The following is a 13,503-nucleotide window of genomic DNA, read 5'->3' on the forward strand; positions in this document are numbered from 1 at the left end:
TTGCCAGACCCAAGGGGTCGGCCTACATGAGGCTTTGTCGGTCGGTCGGTCTGTCGTCTGTTCCTGTCCTGTCCCTCTTTTCTTCTGCACACACGTCATGCGAAGTCCGGCCATTCAGATTTCAACCACTAGGGGTCTGGCAGTACCAGGTCTCCTGGTTCCCTTGTTAATACATAGATGCATATCATCGCTGGCAGAAACCACGTATCTCCGTATTTCAACTGTTTAATTAAAAAACGAATGCCCTACTTCATCATACAGTGTCACACTAAAGTAGCAAACATTGCCGATCTACAAGCTGTTGTGGGATCTACAAGCCTGGGACCAGACGAATCTGCGAGTGCAAAAAAAAACTCTGCGATTTGGGTCCGGCACCGCTCCATACAGAGAATCAATTTCCTGCTCCAGAAGACGTGGGTGACCAATCAGGGCCCAGTATTCAAATATGGGAGACTGTAATTGGTAGTTGGCTGTAGGTCTAACCAATTGCGTCGAGGGCCATTGTTTTGATCCCGCCCCTTGGGGAAAAAAAACGTCCTCGTGGAAGCACCAGACTCATATCCACGCAGTGATATAGTCTGGCTAAGTTCGGTCATTCTGGACAACCGCCGACCGACGCCAGGCACGGCACTCCCTCGGGGTGACGGTGACACACGCGCCCGGGGCAGTCGGTTGGATGTTTCTTGAGTTACGTACAGACGGCGTACAGAGATTTTGAGTATCTATTGTAGGACACTTTGTCATAACTTGCACCTGTAGTTGTGCCCTTTGTGTACTGTGTCAAACATTTCCTTCGACAAACCTGCTTGCTTTAATTTACCCTGACATGACTCAAAAGAACAACGGGTGTAGTAAAAGAAAAAACTCTCCAAATCCCTTCCCCTAGTTACTGGTAACATTTTCTTCCGACAAACCTGCTTGCTCAGAGCACAGAGCACATAAATCTGACTTCACTTTTCCCCTGACATAACCCAAAAGAACAGAGGGTGCCGTAAAAAAAAAACATCTACAAACCCCTTCCCCAGCCTTAACTGATAGTTGCTGGCTGAGATAGAATGTGCATGTTAAAGAGCCAAGCGCCGTAGTCCCACCGAGCTGTGTAAGCATCTATTACGTGCGCTGGGTTTCAACAGGCACCTGTAGGGAAGCCACACTGCTACATCACACCTGCCACCTTCATGCAGTACAGGTGTGTGAAATCAAGTCCACATGCCTTTTATTACCACAAGGTCAGGCCAGTGGAGTCTGTTGTCATTGCAGGTGACATTCTAAAATGGATGACTAATGGGGGTGAAAATAATGGATTCAAATCTAGCCAATTCAATCTGAGAGAAAGGTCATTGGTGCTGAATGGCACGCTGAGAAATCAGCTTAGCTGAAGGACACATATGCAACGTCATTTTCCATTATTATGTAGGATACGTCTTCAGCCTAACTCAGTGGCCAGTGGCCTACAATGAGCATTTCGCCCCAGGCTTTTTCTTACCTTTATTTGAGGTTGTTAACTCTATGGGTTGACCAACCCATAAGAGTGGTCCAGGAGCCCAAATTCATAACGAGCGATGTTGTCCATTTTGGCGGACCCCCACCACAGTTCCCGAAACGGGAGTAGTGGTGTAAACCGATTAATATCGCTCGAAAATACTTTTTTCTAGTATATATGTGTCGTGTAGGACCTCACGGGAGTCACTGCAGTATTATTGTCACACAAGAGCCACCGAGAAATCTCTTTCTCGCAAGACTTCCAGAAGATCGTCTACCACAATGGCACCCAGAAGTCTCGTTTCGGAACTGCGGTGGGGGTCCGCCAAAATGGACAACATCGCTCGTTGTGAATTTGGGCTCCTGGACCACTCTTATGGGGAGTTAACATGCACCTCAAATAAGGGTAAGAAAAAGCCTGGGGCAAAATTCTCCTTTAATAGGGCATAGCAGTGGTGGCCGTTGTCTGGTGCCACAGATAGAAACCCCATACATATTTCCGAAAATATTTATATAAATTATTGTAAACCCAGAACCAAGCCATCTAGGCTCCCGGTGAATCATGATGACCATAACACATTTGATTCTGTGTAACCGCAAAAAAGGGTATACCAGTATTTTTCCGCAACAACAAAGAAGTACCCAATAATAACTTACTGTAGGTGCAATGCATTCTCACACCCAGATCACGCTACAGTGACGAATTGGTCAACATCTGACTAAGCATCAAACTCACAGACTCCCCTGTCACGTCGCATGTAAGGATAACTGAGTCAGCAGAAGTGGACATCGCACCACTCAGCAAAGCGGCCTTGCTTGTGCGTGCGTCATTGGGGCTCAAGTCCGCTTCTATTCTGACGGCATGCCGGCCTTGTTTTAAATGTTAAAGTGACCTTGCAGGTCTGGTATTTTCGCAATTTTCTGAAGAAAAACAAACGCCATCTTTGCCATGACATGCCCAAGATAGGGATCAGGTTGAAAGTGGTTTTAAGGCCCTGCATAAAAGGAAGCTGCTATTAGAAGAATGTTTTAGCTTTCTCTCTCCATACACAATGCATGCCATTATCAACAGCAACAAATAAAAGGAGCAGTGGAATGCATAACCCCAGGAGACTTCTGAGATAGAACTCACCCAACGTCACAGTGCTGCAGTATACGCAACCTTGGCTGAGGCTGAGTGCTTGTTAGCATTGCCAGTGCCAAGTAACCCCGTTATTTTATGTGCATAATGAGGAGAGGAAGTTCAATTAACACGGAGGTTCTTTTAGAGAAATTGAAAATTTCTAATATATCTGAGCATGAATAAATGGAAGAAAGAGAGAGAGAGAACAACTTTCAATGCAAATATGTGAAGAGGTCATTTTCCAAATACCACATATACAGTACATTAGTTCCTTTAACTTCCGTAGCTCATATAGAATATTGAATTGGGAGGAAATTATTTCTTATACAGACCTTGCCGATAAACAAGCGGAAGTATGATAACAAGCTGTTGTGAGAAAACAACTAGTAGGCAGTTAATCATCTGCACGTCCAAGTGGAAGATGCAGGGATGAGATTTAAAAAATGTAGAATAACTGAAGCCCAGCACAAAAAAATGCTCCCACTCATCTTAGTGATGCACATGCCCATTTACTGTATATAGTAGACAGTACAGGTGTCAACCTGACCAGAATGGGTGGGCACAGGTCGGTGGGATCGCCACAGTGTGAGTGTGTGTGTGTGTGTGTGTGTGTGTGTGTGTGTGTGTGTGTGTGTGTGTGTGTGTGTGTGTGTGTGTGTGCGCGCGCGCGCATTCGTGTGTGCGAGCGCTCGTTCGTGTGTGTGTGTGTGTGTGTGTACATCCTGTGAAAGGTAAACAGTGGAAACACTACCCACTCGGACAATTCAATACATTTAACCTCGGATTGTATTCTAAGTCTTCCTATTGTATTACAATAGGATGTAGGCTATGGATATAAAGTGTGTCTTCTCAAAATGTTATTGTCTCTGCATAGTCATAGTTCCACATTGCGATTGGCATTCAAGTGCATATCCTCTGGGCTTGTCTCAACCTTATTTTTAAGGGCTCTAGATGTTTTAACTACATGCATATATATATGAGTCCACATGGGCAACAGATCATGTAAACAAGGTGCGTAGCTGTTACGCCATGGCCTGGAGGAAACCTAGCGGGCAACACAAACTTTGTTCTCCCCTTCGCTTCCCATGCCCCCAAGCATGACAAACCAGTCAGAAAAGGGAATTTATTAATGCTGGTTGTGGAAATACAGATGTCAAGGACACGGCCAAAATAACAAACAAAATAAACTAAAAACACAAAACCCCTTACCGAAGACCATACAATAATCCAAAGAACGTTTGGTTTAAGGTTGAATTCATATTTTTTTTTTAAGGATTGTAGTTTATAAGCTTGACTAAGGTTCCATCTGTTCCTAAGTTGCACACAAAAAAAAATTATTTGCATCTACAGCTGGGGGAAATCGGCCTCAACAGGCAGAAGAGCAGTAGTAGGGGTGTCTACAGAGACAGTCCACTGTCTCACCAAGCTAATGGGCACATGATTGCGCGTAGCACTTTTGAACACCTCGGGAGATGGAAACGCTTTCCCTCGCTCCTGCCAATCAATTCCCCAGAATAAGATTGACACCTGGTACAGGCAACCAGTATATTAGAGCCACACAGTAGGTCTCATTATGAGACGGCAAAACACTGCCAAGGATAAGCAAACTTTTCACGTATAGGATCGTAATTGGAACTCGGCCCCCATCGTTGTCAGCCAAAAACAGAAAACCCTCCAAAATAAAAGTTCATCGTGGAACCTTTCAGGCCTACTGTATGTTTATGCGGGATGGTATTAAACCAATGGGGGAAGCACCGTCAGCATTTTCTCTTTTTATCAAGCACGAGGCAAGCCACAATGAGGTGGCCAGTTGTGTAGAAAAAAAACCAAAAACCAAAATTTTCAGCTGAGAGTGGCATATTATGCCGGAGGCTTTTGGAGATTCAACTTTTCTCCATGGAGACTGAATATTCACGAAGTACTGGAACAAAATACAGATATACAGAAATAAAGAAAATAATTGTGAAATTAATCTGCAAAAACAGCAGCTTTAATGTTTTGCTCATTCAAATAAACAATTAGCTCAGACTCATTTAAATAAACAATTATCTCAGACAAACACTTTTTAAACACTTCGTTATGCGTCTGTTTGGCATTTTTTCTCCCCATGTTCTAAATTATTCTGTTAAGCTTCAGTTACTAACTCACTATCTAAGTAAAGTGCTGACATTCCTAGAGGTGTAGGCAGAAATAATGTTCTATGTTCTTGCATAGATTTAATTCTTTTTTTTCACATAACTTAAAGCACCCAATGACCACTTATAGTGATTTATAATCACACCATAATATATTATAAGATTGATTATAATGCATTATAAATGATTATAATGCCCCAAAAGTGAGTGGCCACTATTGTTATTATAATGCTTGACCTTATAAACCATTATAAAAAGCTTTATAATGCGTTATGATTGAGCACTTATGAGTGCTTATCCAGAAACTATGTTATAGCAGATAACATGTAAAACGGAAATGCACTTTGTAATGTGTGCTTTTGAATACTTTTAAAATAAAGTGCGCCAGCACTTTAATTCAATTACAAATTTGACAAAGCAACTTTCACTTGTAGTTTGAGTGATATTTCACCAGGAGTATATCTATACTTCGACTCAAGTGCTGGGGTTGAGTTCTTTGTCCTCCACTTGCCATGTGCAACAATGCATCCCAGGCTGCAGCGTTCTCCAACTGAGAACCTGCTCCTCCTCCTCCTCCTCCTCCTCCTCCTCCTCCTCCTCCTCCTCCTCCTCTCAGCTGTAGCCGTGTGTCCTCAAATGCTCTGTGTCGGACACCACCAAATCTAACAGCAAATGACCCCACTGACAGCCGTGCCGTTCCCTTCCACTCCTGGCTGTGGATGCGTGTCCTCAATTGACCTGTGTCAGACTAACTGACTTGGGAACCATATTTACCCTGGATATCCCTCATATTGCCAACTTGGCACCACTAGAAGTCTCTCTTTTATCCTTCCTGAAGTTTTTTCCTTTTAATTTCTCATATCATGTTTTTTTTTTTTCCTCCTGGAGTTTTTCCTGGCCCAGTTGAGGGTCTAAGGAAGACATAAAATGATGAAATATGGAGTTACAAGTTTTCTGTCCGGTAGAGACGATACACCCTGGCTTATCCCTGTTTGGCTGGGCTCCAACCACGATAGATCCAATTCCAAACAACAACAAAAACAACGTTGATGCAAGCAATGTTATCGTAGCAATATGCCTCCTGCTATCTGGAAATATTCATCAATGCCCAGAGTTTGACGATTTTAATAGAAGAGGGCTGATTACAAGTTATGCACTTTGAACAACTGAGAAAAAAGTATATGTTCTCAAATAATATAAGGAGTTTTGGAAATACTTGCAAGCGCAGGGTTGTATTTTGCTAGGTCTTATACATGTCACCACATAGGATACAGTATATCTAGAACTGAAATACAGGAGGGACTGGAAAAGGAGTGGCGTTTCGCAGGGAAAACATCATGTTTTTACAACCTATTACGGGAATCTCACACACCCAAAGTTGAAGGCCTTAAAGAGATGCTGTGAGAGGGACATATAGGGGAAGAGATAAATGAGGCGCAGTTTACGGAGCTAGTTCAGGCCAGGCAACTCAAGGGATTGGGGCAACCGATCAGGTGACTAGTCACATGCACTTTCCTCCTGATCGGGTGGTTATAGGTACTGCGTTGTTACCTGCTCACTCTGGCTGCCCTGTCTTGCTGAGCTGACGTGTGTCGCTACTACTGCTGCTGCTGCTGTTTGCTGAGATCCTGCTACCGCGTTCGCTGCTTACCTGCTGCCGCCCATGAAGTCATCCCACCCGCCTCCTCGGCATCCACCTGTAGGCTCTGTTTCTAGATCCCTTTGGGGGTTTAATTCATTCCCTGTAAATGCTAATTGGCATGTAACATTCATTAAAATGTTATCCTTACAGGGAATGAATGGATTCAGAGGCCTGATGCCAAACTATGCTTCCTCTTGTTTTCTATACCATGCTCAAGCTTGCAAATATATATTGCTAATAAATATATATTCTAATCCAATCTAAGAGTTGTCTGACTGAACTGCTCAAACAGGGGGAATTATTGAATCTTGGTGTGCATGGCTGCATGTAGCACTCTCTTACACGTTATATTCATGCCCTAGGATACATATAGATTGTGGACTGATATTATCTCCTTCATTAATACTGTAATGACTTAATTCCTTGCTGGTACTGAGACTAATTCTAATAATAATAATACATACAATTTATAGCACTTTTCTGTGTACTCAAAGTCGCTTTACAAAACAGCAACAAAATAAAACAACTTTATTAGGAAAAACAAGTTAAAGGATGAAAAGCTATGGAAGTAAAGGTAAAAAGGGGGGATTAGGATTAGATAGGGAATGCAAGTCTGAAAAGTTGGGTTTTGAGTGTGGTTTTAAACGTGGCGAGGGTGGGGGCATCTTTGATGTGAGCATGATGCCAAAGAGAAGTGGTGTAAATACACAGCTAAATAGGTGTGTATTTACACTTTAAATACACATATATGCTTCATGCATTCTTGGAGGCAAACAACATTATCGTGGGTGAACATTAGGGGTGTAACGATACATGTATTCGTATTGAATTTTTATCAACTTCCAATGACTTGCTGTGCACTCGGAGGCAGCCAAAACAAGGTCAGGCATGTTGCAACACCTTTGTGGACGAGAGCGACAGAGCGAGCGTGTGTGATGGTGAGGGAGAAGAGTATTTGTCAGTGAATAAATGCTCCTGCTGTGGTTTGAGACTCCTTCACCAGCCCAACTCTCACCTGCATTATATCCATGGGCTCTAAAACCAACATATTTCCACAGAGACGATGTCACCGGGCCCAGCGCCAGCATGAAGTGACTAAGGGGGCAGTTGATAATCCTTTTTATTTAGTAAAATAATATTTTATCACTCTGCTATTCCTATTCATTGATTTAACAACGCACTAGGCCTTCTGAATGGCTAAAAAAACAACACAAGAGAGTCCTCGTTGATTTAAGTAGCCTTACACAGAATCGTACAGGACACTAAATTCTCATTTCTAATCAAGGTGATGTCATGGCCCGATCCTCAGCTATTGGACATTGGCTGTTTGTGTTAGTTTTTGGACATTTCTCTTCTGTTGTTTCCTGTTGGTTTATCTGTTCAGTGATGTTGCTTGTTAGTTTCTGTATAGCTCTGTGTTTCTGTTTAGGTCTTGTACTGTAGTTCTGTGTTCCCCAGGGGTTTTGTGTCTTATTTTGTAGTAGTGTTCTTGTTTTTCCTGTCTACCGTTTGATGTTACTTGTCTTGTCTAACCACCCTGATTATTGTTAAACCTACTCACCTGTGTCCTGTTTGCCCCAGCCTATCCTGTGTTGATTGTATTTTGAGTTCACCTGCGTCTATAGTTCCCTGTCTATTTAGACCCCTATGCTTCAGTGTGTGTTTGTCTGTTTTACGCATAAATGGGACTGACCGACTTCAAACTCTACACGCACATTGGCAAGGACTCGATGGAGTGCGTGCCTGCCATCAAATCATTCGAACTTCTAGTTGAATTAAAATCGCTTTTCGCGGCCTGGATGTCACAGAGATAACGGCAGTGGCAGTGGCTCAGGGGTAGAGTGGCCGGATGGAAGCTGTGAGGTTTCCAGTTTGATCCCGGCCTCCCCTAGAGTTGGTGTCGAAGTGTCCTTGAGCAAGACACTGAACCCCTAATTGCTCCCGATGGTGCCTTGCATGGTTTCCTCTGCCATCGGTGTATGAATTGGTGAATGTAATGCACAATCTATGTAAAGCACTTTGGATAAAAGCACTATATAAATGCACCATTTACCACTTTATAACAAGCTGATGAAATGAGCTAACCTGGCCTTAAGGTGTACTGATTTAAGGTGTACCAGCAATTCTCATTTAGTAACTCAGCTGCTCCTCCTATCGATAACATAGCCTAATGTTAGCTGCTGAGGCTCTCCCAATGAAGTAAAATCAAGGCCATTTCTCTTTTTTTTGTTTAGAAAAAGCACCAAATTGTGACCCCAACATATCGTATCGAACTGAACCGCGAACTTTGTGAACCGTTCCATCCTATAGTGAGTTATTATTAGAAAAAGTCTAATAATTAAACAACTCAACCAACTCACCGAGCAGCTACAAAAAAATATTTCCCACCATGAACACATCTCAGATGTGGATTTGCAACCCATTTGAAGTTTTCCCTCCCTGTCCCACAGCTGTCACTTAAGGAGTAGGAGCAGCTGATTGTCCCGTCATGTGATGGAGCGCTGCAGCTACACTTCAAACGAAAGCTACTTGTGGATTTTATGGACTGATGCAATGGCAGCATATATATCCAGTCGTGGCAAAGCCAGCCTTGAGAGTTTTCCCATAGATTGTGGCCTTTGCCACAATCTACAGTATGTGAGACTGGTTTCTCTCTCTCTCTCTGCTCTCACAGCAGACAATATATAACCAAAAACTGGATGCTGTTGTAATACCATCAATATTATTATTGGAATACTTACTAATACTTCTCTCTCTCTCTGTCTCTCAGGCTTAGCCACCTGTCCTGCGTTGCACTTTGATTATTATCTCCGCCAGGCCGAAAGGGTCTGTCCAATCCGTCTGCCTGTTCATTTGTCTGTCAATTTGTCTGTGTATAGATAATCTCGGACACCACTGGACCGACCAGTCAGTACATATTATCTCTGATATCTATGTGATAAACATTTATCATTCCGATTTTCCATATTCCATTCCTAGTGGCTATGATTGCCTACCAAAATTTGAGGGAGGGGCCTATTCAAAAAAAGAAAGAAAAAAGGAACTCATTGGGAATACACCTCCTGACAATTGGGGGGGGGGGTGGGGGGGGTTAAGATCTCTCTCCAGTTCTGTTTTTTGGGGGGCAAGTGCACGTTGCATGACATGTCGAGCTATGGACTATATGGAGGGGCATGGCACACTTGTCTTGCCTTGTGATTGTGTGACAACCACACATGAGTATTGTAATATTATATACAACTACACAAAAAGTCGTGAATAATGTTTTTTATTTACTACATAACATCAGTAGCCTACTGCACACTCATTTCTCAATATAGAGACACATTATTATTATTATGGTTCACACATTTAAAAAAAAAAACGTGTTGCGTTGTGAGCTTGCAGATGTGCTATTTTTTGCTCCGAATACAGGTGCGCCTTGGTGTGCCATGGGCACAAAAAGTTTGAAAACCACTGGTCTAGCCCATCGCTGATGGAACAGTAATGTGGTAGAGCTTAACCCAAATAGAGAATCTCATTTGTATTACAGCAACACATACTGTACAGTACGTACTCTAGCTTAGGTTTTTTCAAGTGAAGAAGCACATCTCGGGGGTAAAATATCACTGCACTCCCACAATTTAGAATATAATTAGAGATTGTGGGTCGGGTTGGATCCTGCAGTGTGGCAGAGTGTGGACACGACAGCTAAGATGAGGTCTAAATTTGGCTGCTGATAATAAATATAAGCAAATTTGTGGTTCTTGCGTGTCACAACCATTTTACATATCAAAATTAATTTATGATCATCTTTTTGGAGATGCTCAGGATATTGGTATGCTGATGGAGGCTAGTATACAGACAGGGGCAGCATGCATCCATGCTGGGAGGAATGACATACACACAGCAGGGGACAAAGAGGCCCACAAACCTTCAAAGCCACGTTCACGGATTTTCACGTCAAGAGAGACAAAGAGTCAAAGAAGCCAGCAACGCAGAGACAAACGGTGACAGGAATAATACAATAGATTATTTCTTTTATCACATCATGCTGCTGTAACGCCTCAATTTCCCTTCGGGGATTAATAAAGTATATCTCATCTCATCATCTCATCTCAGAGACAAACAGTGACAGGAATAATATTAGGCACGCACCTGGTTTGTTTAGTGTCTGGACTGATGTGATGCATTGGTGTTACATGACCCTAGAATTGAAAGAAGTTCAAATGCTTTCGACCTTGTGTCCCTATTTTGGGTAAAAAAATAAAATAAAATAAAAAGCAGATCTTCAATGTGCCGCGTCACATCAATGCGATATGATGTAATGCGTTGTGAGCTTGTAGATTGCCTATTTGTGCTAACTCAACCATCAAACTAAGACTAAAGGATCATTCTAAATTCACTAGTAAGAGACCACACCTTCTGCTCAAGTTAAACAGCATTTATTGAACACAATGAAATGTATGTGTATTGATGGGGAGCCCGAGGTGGGGCGAGCCAGGCGACCGCCGCGGTTGCTCTGCTTGGGAGCAGTCTGTCTGCTCAGGAGCGGTCTGTCGCCCTCGCTCCGACACTGCCCCCAAAAAGGCTGGCTTGAAGGTGGCAAAGGCTGGGAGGTGTAGACGGGTGGCGTCCGGGTGAGCGAGGAGCGTGAGCTGCTTGCGGTTCGGGCTACCTCCCTGGTTTCGGGGTCAGCTCCGAAATCTGGTAGAAACTGTGTCATGTACCATGTAACCTCCGGGCAAGGGGCCGAGTCCATCCTGGCCCAGGGCTTCGGCCGGTCCGTGGACGGGATGCTGGGCAGTGGGGTGTACCTCGGCCGGGACCTGGAGAAAGCCGGTGGCTTCTAGGCGGGCAACTGTCGTGTGATTCCTCCTGTCCTTGGAACCTCGGTCGGGCGAGGAAAAACTCCCTCCGGGGAGGATGGAGGAGGAAGAAACCTCGGGAAGGATCGCGAAGGAGGGGACCCCCTTCCAGGGCGGACAGGCTAGGAAACGAGCGCCGGTTACGGTCGGCCTAGGTGGAGATGGGCGTTGCGCAGGTCGTGGACGTTCGTCCTTACGTAGGAGTGGTAGGCTTCTGAGGACCATCGGCCGACGATGCGGACGAGGTGGTCTGACAGGCCGTGTCTGGATGCGGTGGAGGCGGCACCGATGCGAAAGGAGTGGCCGGAGTAGAGCTGAGGTGGAAGGCCGGAGAGGGTGAGGATTTGGCGGAGGTGATGGTGGAACCAGAAGCGGGTGGCGATGGAACCGGTCTCGGTGATGAATAGAGGGTCGTGAGGAGCTGCGTTGAGGGATCGTCTGGTGGTGATGTAGCGGAGGATAGGCTCGTAAGGGCTGAGGGGCGAGTCCAGCTTGAATAGATGAATGATGGATGCGTGCCCCTGGTCTGATTTGCTGCGCTTCAGTGTGAAGGTGAGGGATTCGCTGGAGTGGAAGGCGATGTCTGCCATGCTGGCGTAACGGGTCGTATCGGGAGGAGGAGGACGTCATTTCGGAGCACCAAAGGAAGCCAAAGAATGCCAACAGGAACATGCATTCCAGGGTTGAGGAGATCAGTGGCGTGAGGTAGCCGGCACGGAGTGTGTGGAGGCAGTGGAGTAGTAGGTCGGAGGTTAGAGGGTGGCGTCTGGGTGGAGTCCGGACTTCGCTGAGCTGGAGGCCGCGGAGCAGCATGGTGATGTGGGGGTGAGAAGGGTCCGGGCTCTGCGATCCGTCCATCAATCGGAAGAAGAACCGGATTCCACTGAGGTAGACGTGGAGGGTTGAGGTGCGGAGGTGTAGTTGGGTGTGGCTGTAGGTGAGGAAGGCGGCGATGATGGTGACGTCTGATGACGGAAATGGGGTGCCGGTGAGGGTGTGGAACCGCTTGTAGGCGTTCCACGCCGTGAGGTAGCTGGATAGGGTCCTGGGTGCGAAGTTGTTTACTATGTGATGACGTGCCTGGGTGATGAGGTGTTGGAGCTGGGGGTTTAAGTGAAGATTGTCATGGAAAACGGAGGAACCGGAGTTGGGTAGAGGTCGGCGTCCGGGGCGAGACGACGAAACTTCTGAAATGAAAGGCGGGAGAGACAATCAGCAATTTGGTTAGAGTGACCGGGGACATGAGCGGCACAGAGGATGAATTGGTGGGTGACTGAGGTCCAGATAAGGCGGCGGAGGAAGGGCATAATGGCAGGGGAATTGGAACGGCCTTTGTTTATCATGTCAACAGTGGGTTGGTTGTCCGAGTGAACCAGGATGCTCCTTCGGGACCATTCGTGCCCCCAAAGAAGCGCGGCAGTGACCAGAGGGAAAAGCTTGTGGAGTGCGGAGGAGGGGTGAGAGGAGGGGGGGGTGAAGGCGAGGAATTCGGTTGACCATTCTGAGGCGAACCAGCGGCCCTGGTAGTAGCCCCCGTAGCCGATGGAGGGGGCTGCATCGGTATAAAGCTGTATGTCGTCGGGGTTGGATATGAGTGTGTCGTAGAAAAAAGTGATGCCGTTCCAGTTAGATAAAAGGTGACGCCAGAGGTGGAAGTCAGTGCGACAGGAGGGAGTGATGGTGACTTGGTTGTGCAGGTTGGGAACGGAGGAAGCTGTGGCGAGGAGGTGAGATATGAAAGGGCGGCCTTGGGGAATTATACGGAGGGCAAAGTTGAGGTGACCGAGGAGTGCGAGTAGTTGGCGTTTGGTGCAGTGAGGGGTGAGGATGTAGTTTTGGAGGAGAAGGGTGATGCGGTGGAGCTTCTCTAGGGGAAGGGAGGCCTTAAAAGCCACGGTGTCCAGGGTGATACCTAGGAACTCCAGTGAGGTGGAGGGGCCGATAGTTTTGGCCTCAGAGAGGGGGACTCCGAGGTCTTTGAAGACTGAACGGAGTATATTGAGGCCTTGTGTTGGGGGAGTTGAGGTGGGCTCAACGATTAGAAAATCGTCCAGTATGTGGACCAGGTGAGGGATGCAGTGATTGTTGAGGAGGATCCAGCACAGTGCTTCGGCCAGTGAATCGAACAGCTTGGGGCTGCTCTTGCACCCAAACGTCAAACTTACTGCAAAATAATAGGAACCCTTCCATAGCACGCCAAAGAAGGGCCAGTGGTCGGGGTGGAGGGGTAGTGCATGGAGTAGTCTTGACTGGGGATGAGGCTGTTGATGCTGG

The 13,503-nt window shown here is 45.7% G+C and overlaps 1 protein-coding gene across 1 annotated transcript in view; it reads left to right on the forward strand.

Moving 5' to 3' along the window:
• The window catches only part of LOC308076971 (GTPase IMAP family member 7-like), a gene marked incomplete at both ends in the record, with an annotated part of 96,035 nt that extends 84,821 nt beyond the window's left edge, over positions 1-11,214 (forward strand). Inside the window, one exon of the mRNA XM_080417496.1 lies at positions 11,111-11,214. Within this exon, the coding sequence (XP_080273622.1) occupies positions 11,111-11,214 (104 nt within the window). The remainder of the gene's footprint in view (positions 1-11,110) is intronic.
• Positions 11,215-13,503: the final 2,289 nt, after the last annotated feature.

Source organism: Gymnoscopelus braueri (genome assembly GCF_963280865.1).
Source record: "Gymnoscopelus braueri genome assembly, chromosome: 21".
In the NCBI taxonomy this organism is placed as follows: Eukaryota; Metazoa; Chordata; class Actinopteri; order Myctophiformes; family Myctophidae; genus Gymnoscopelus; species Gymnoscopelus braueri.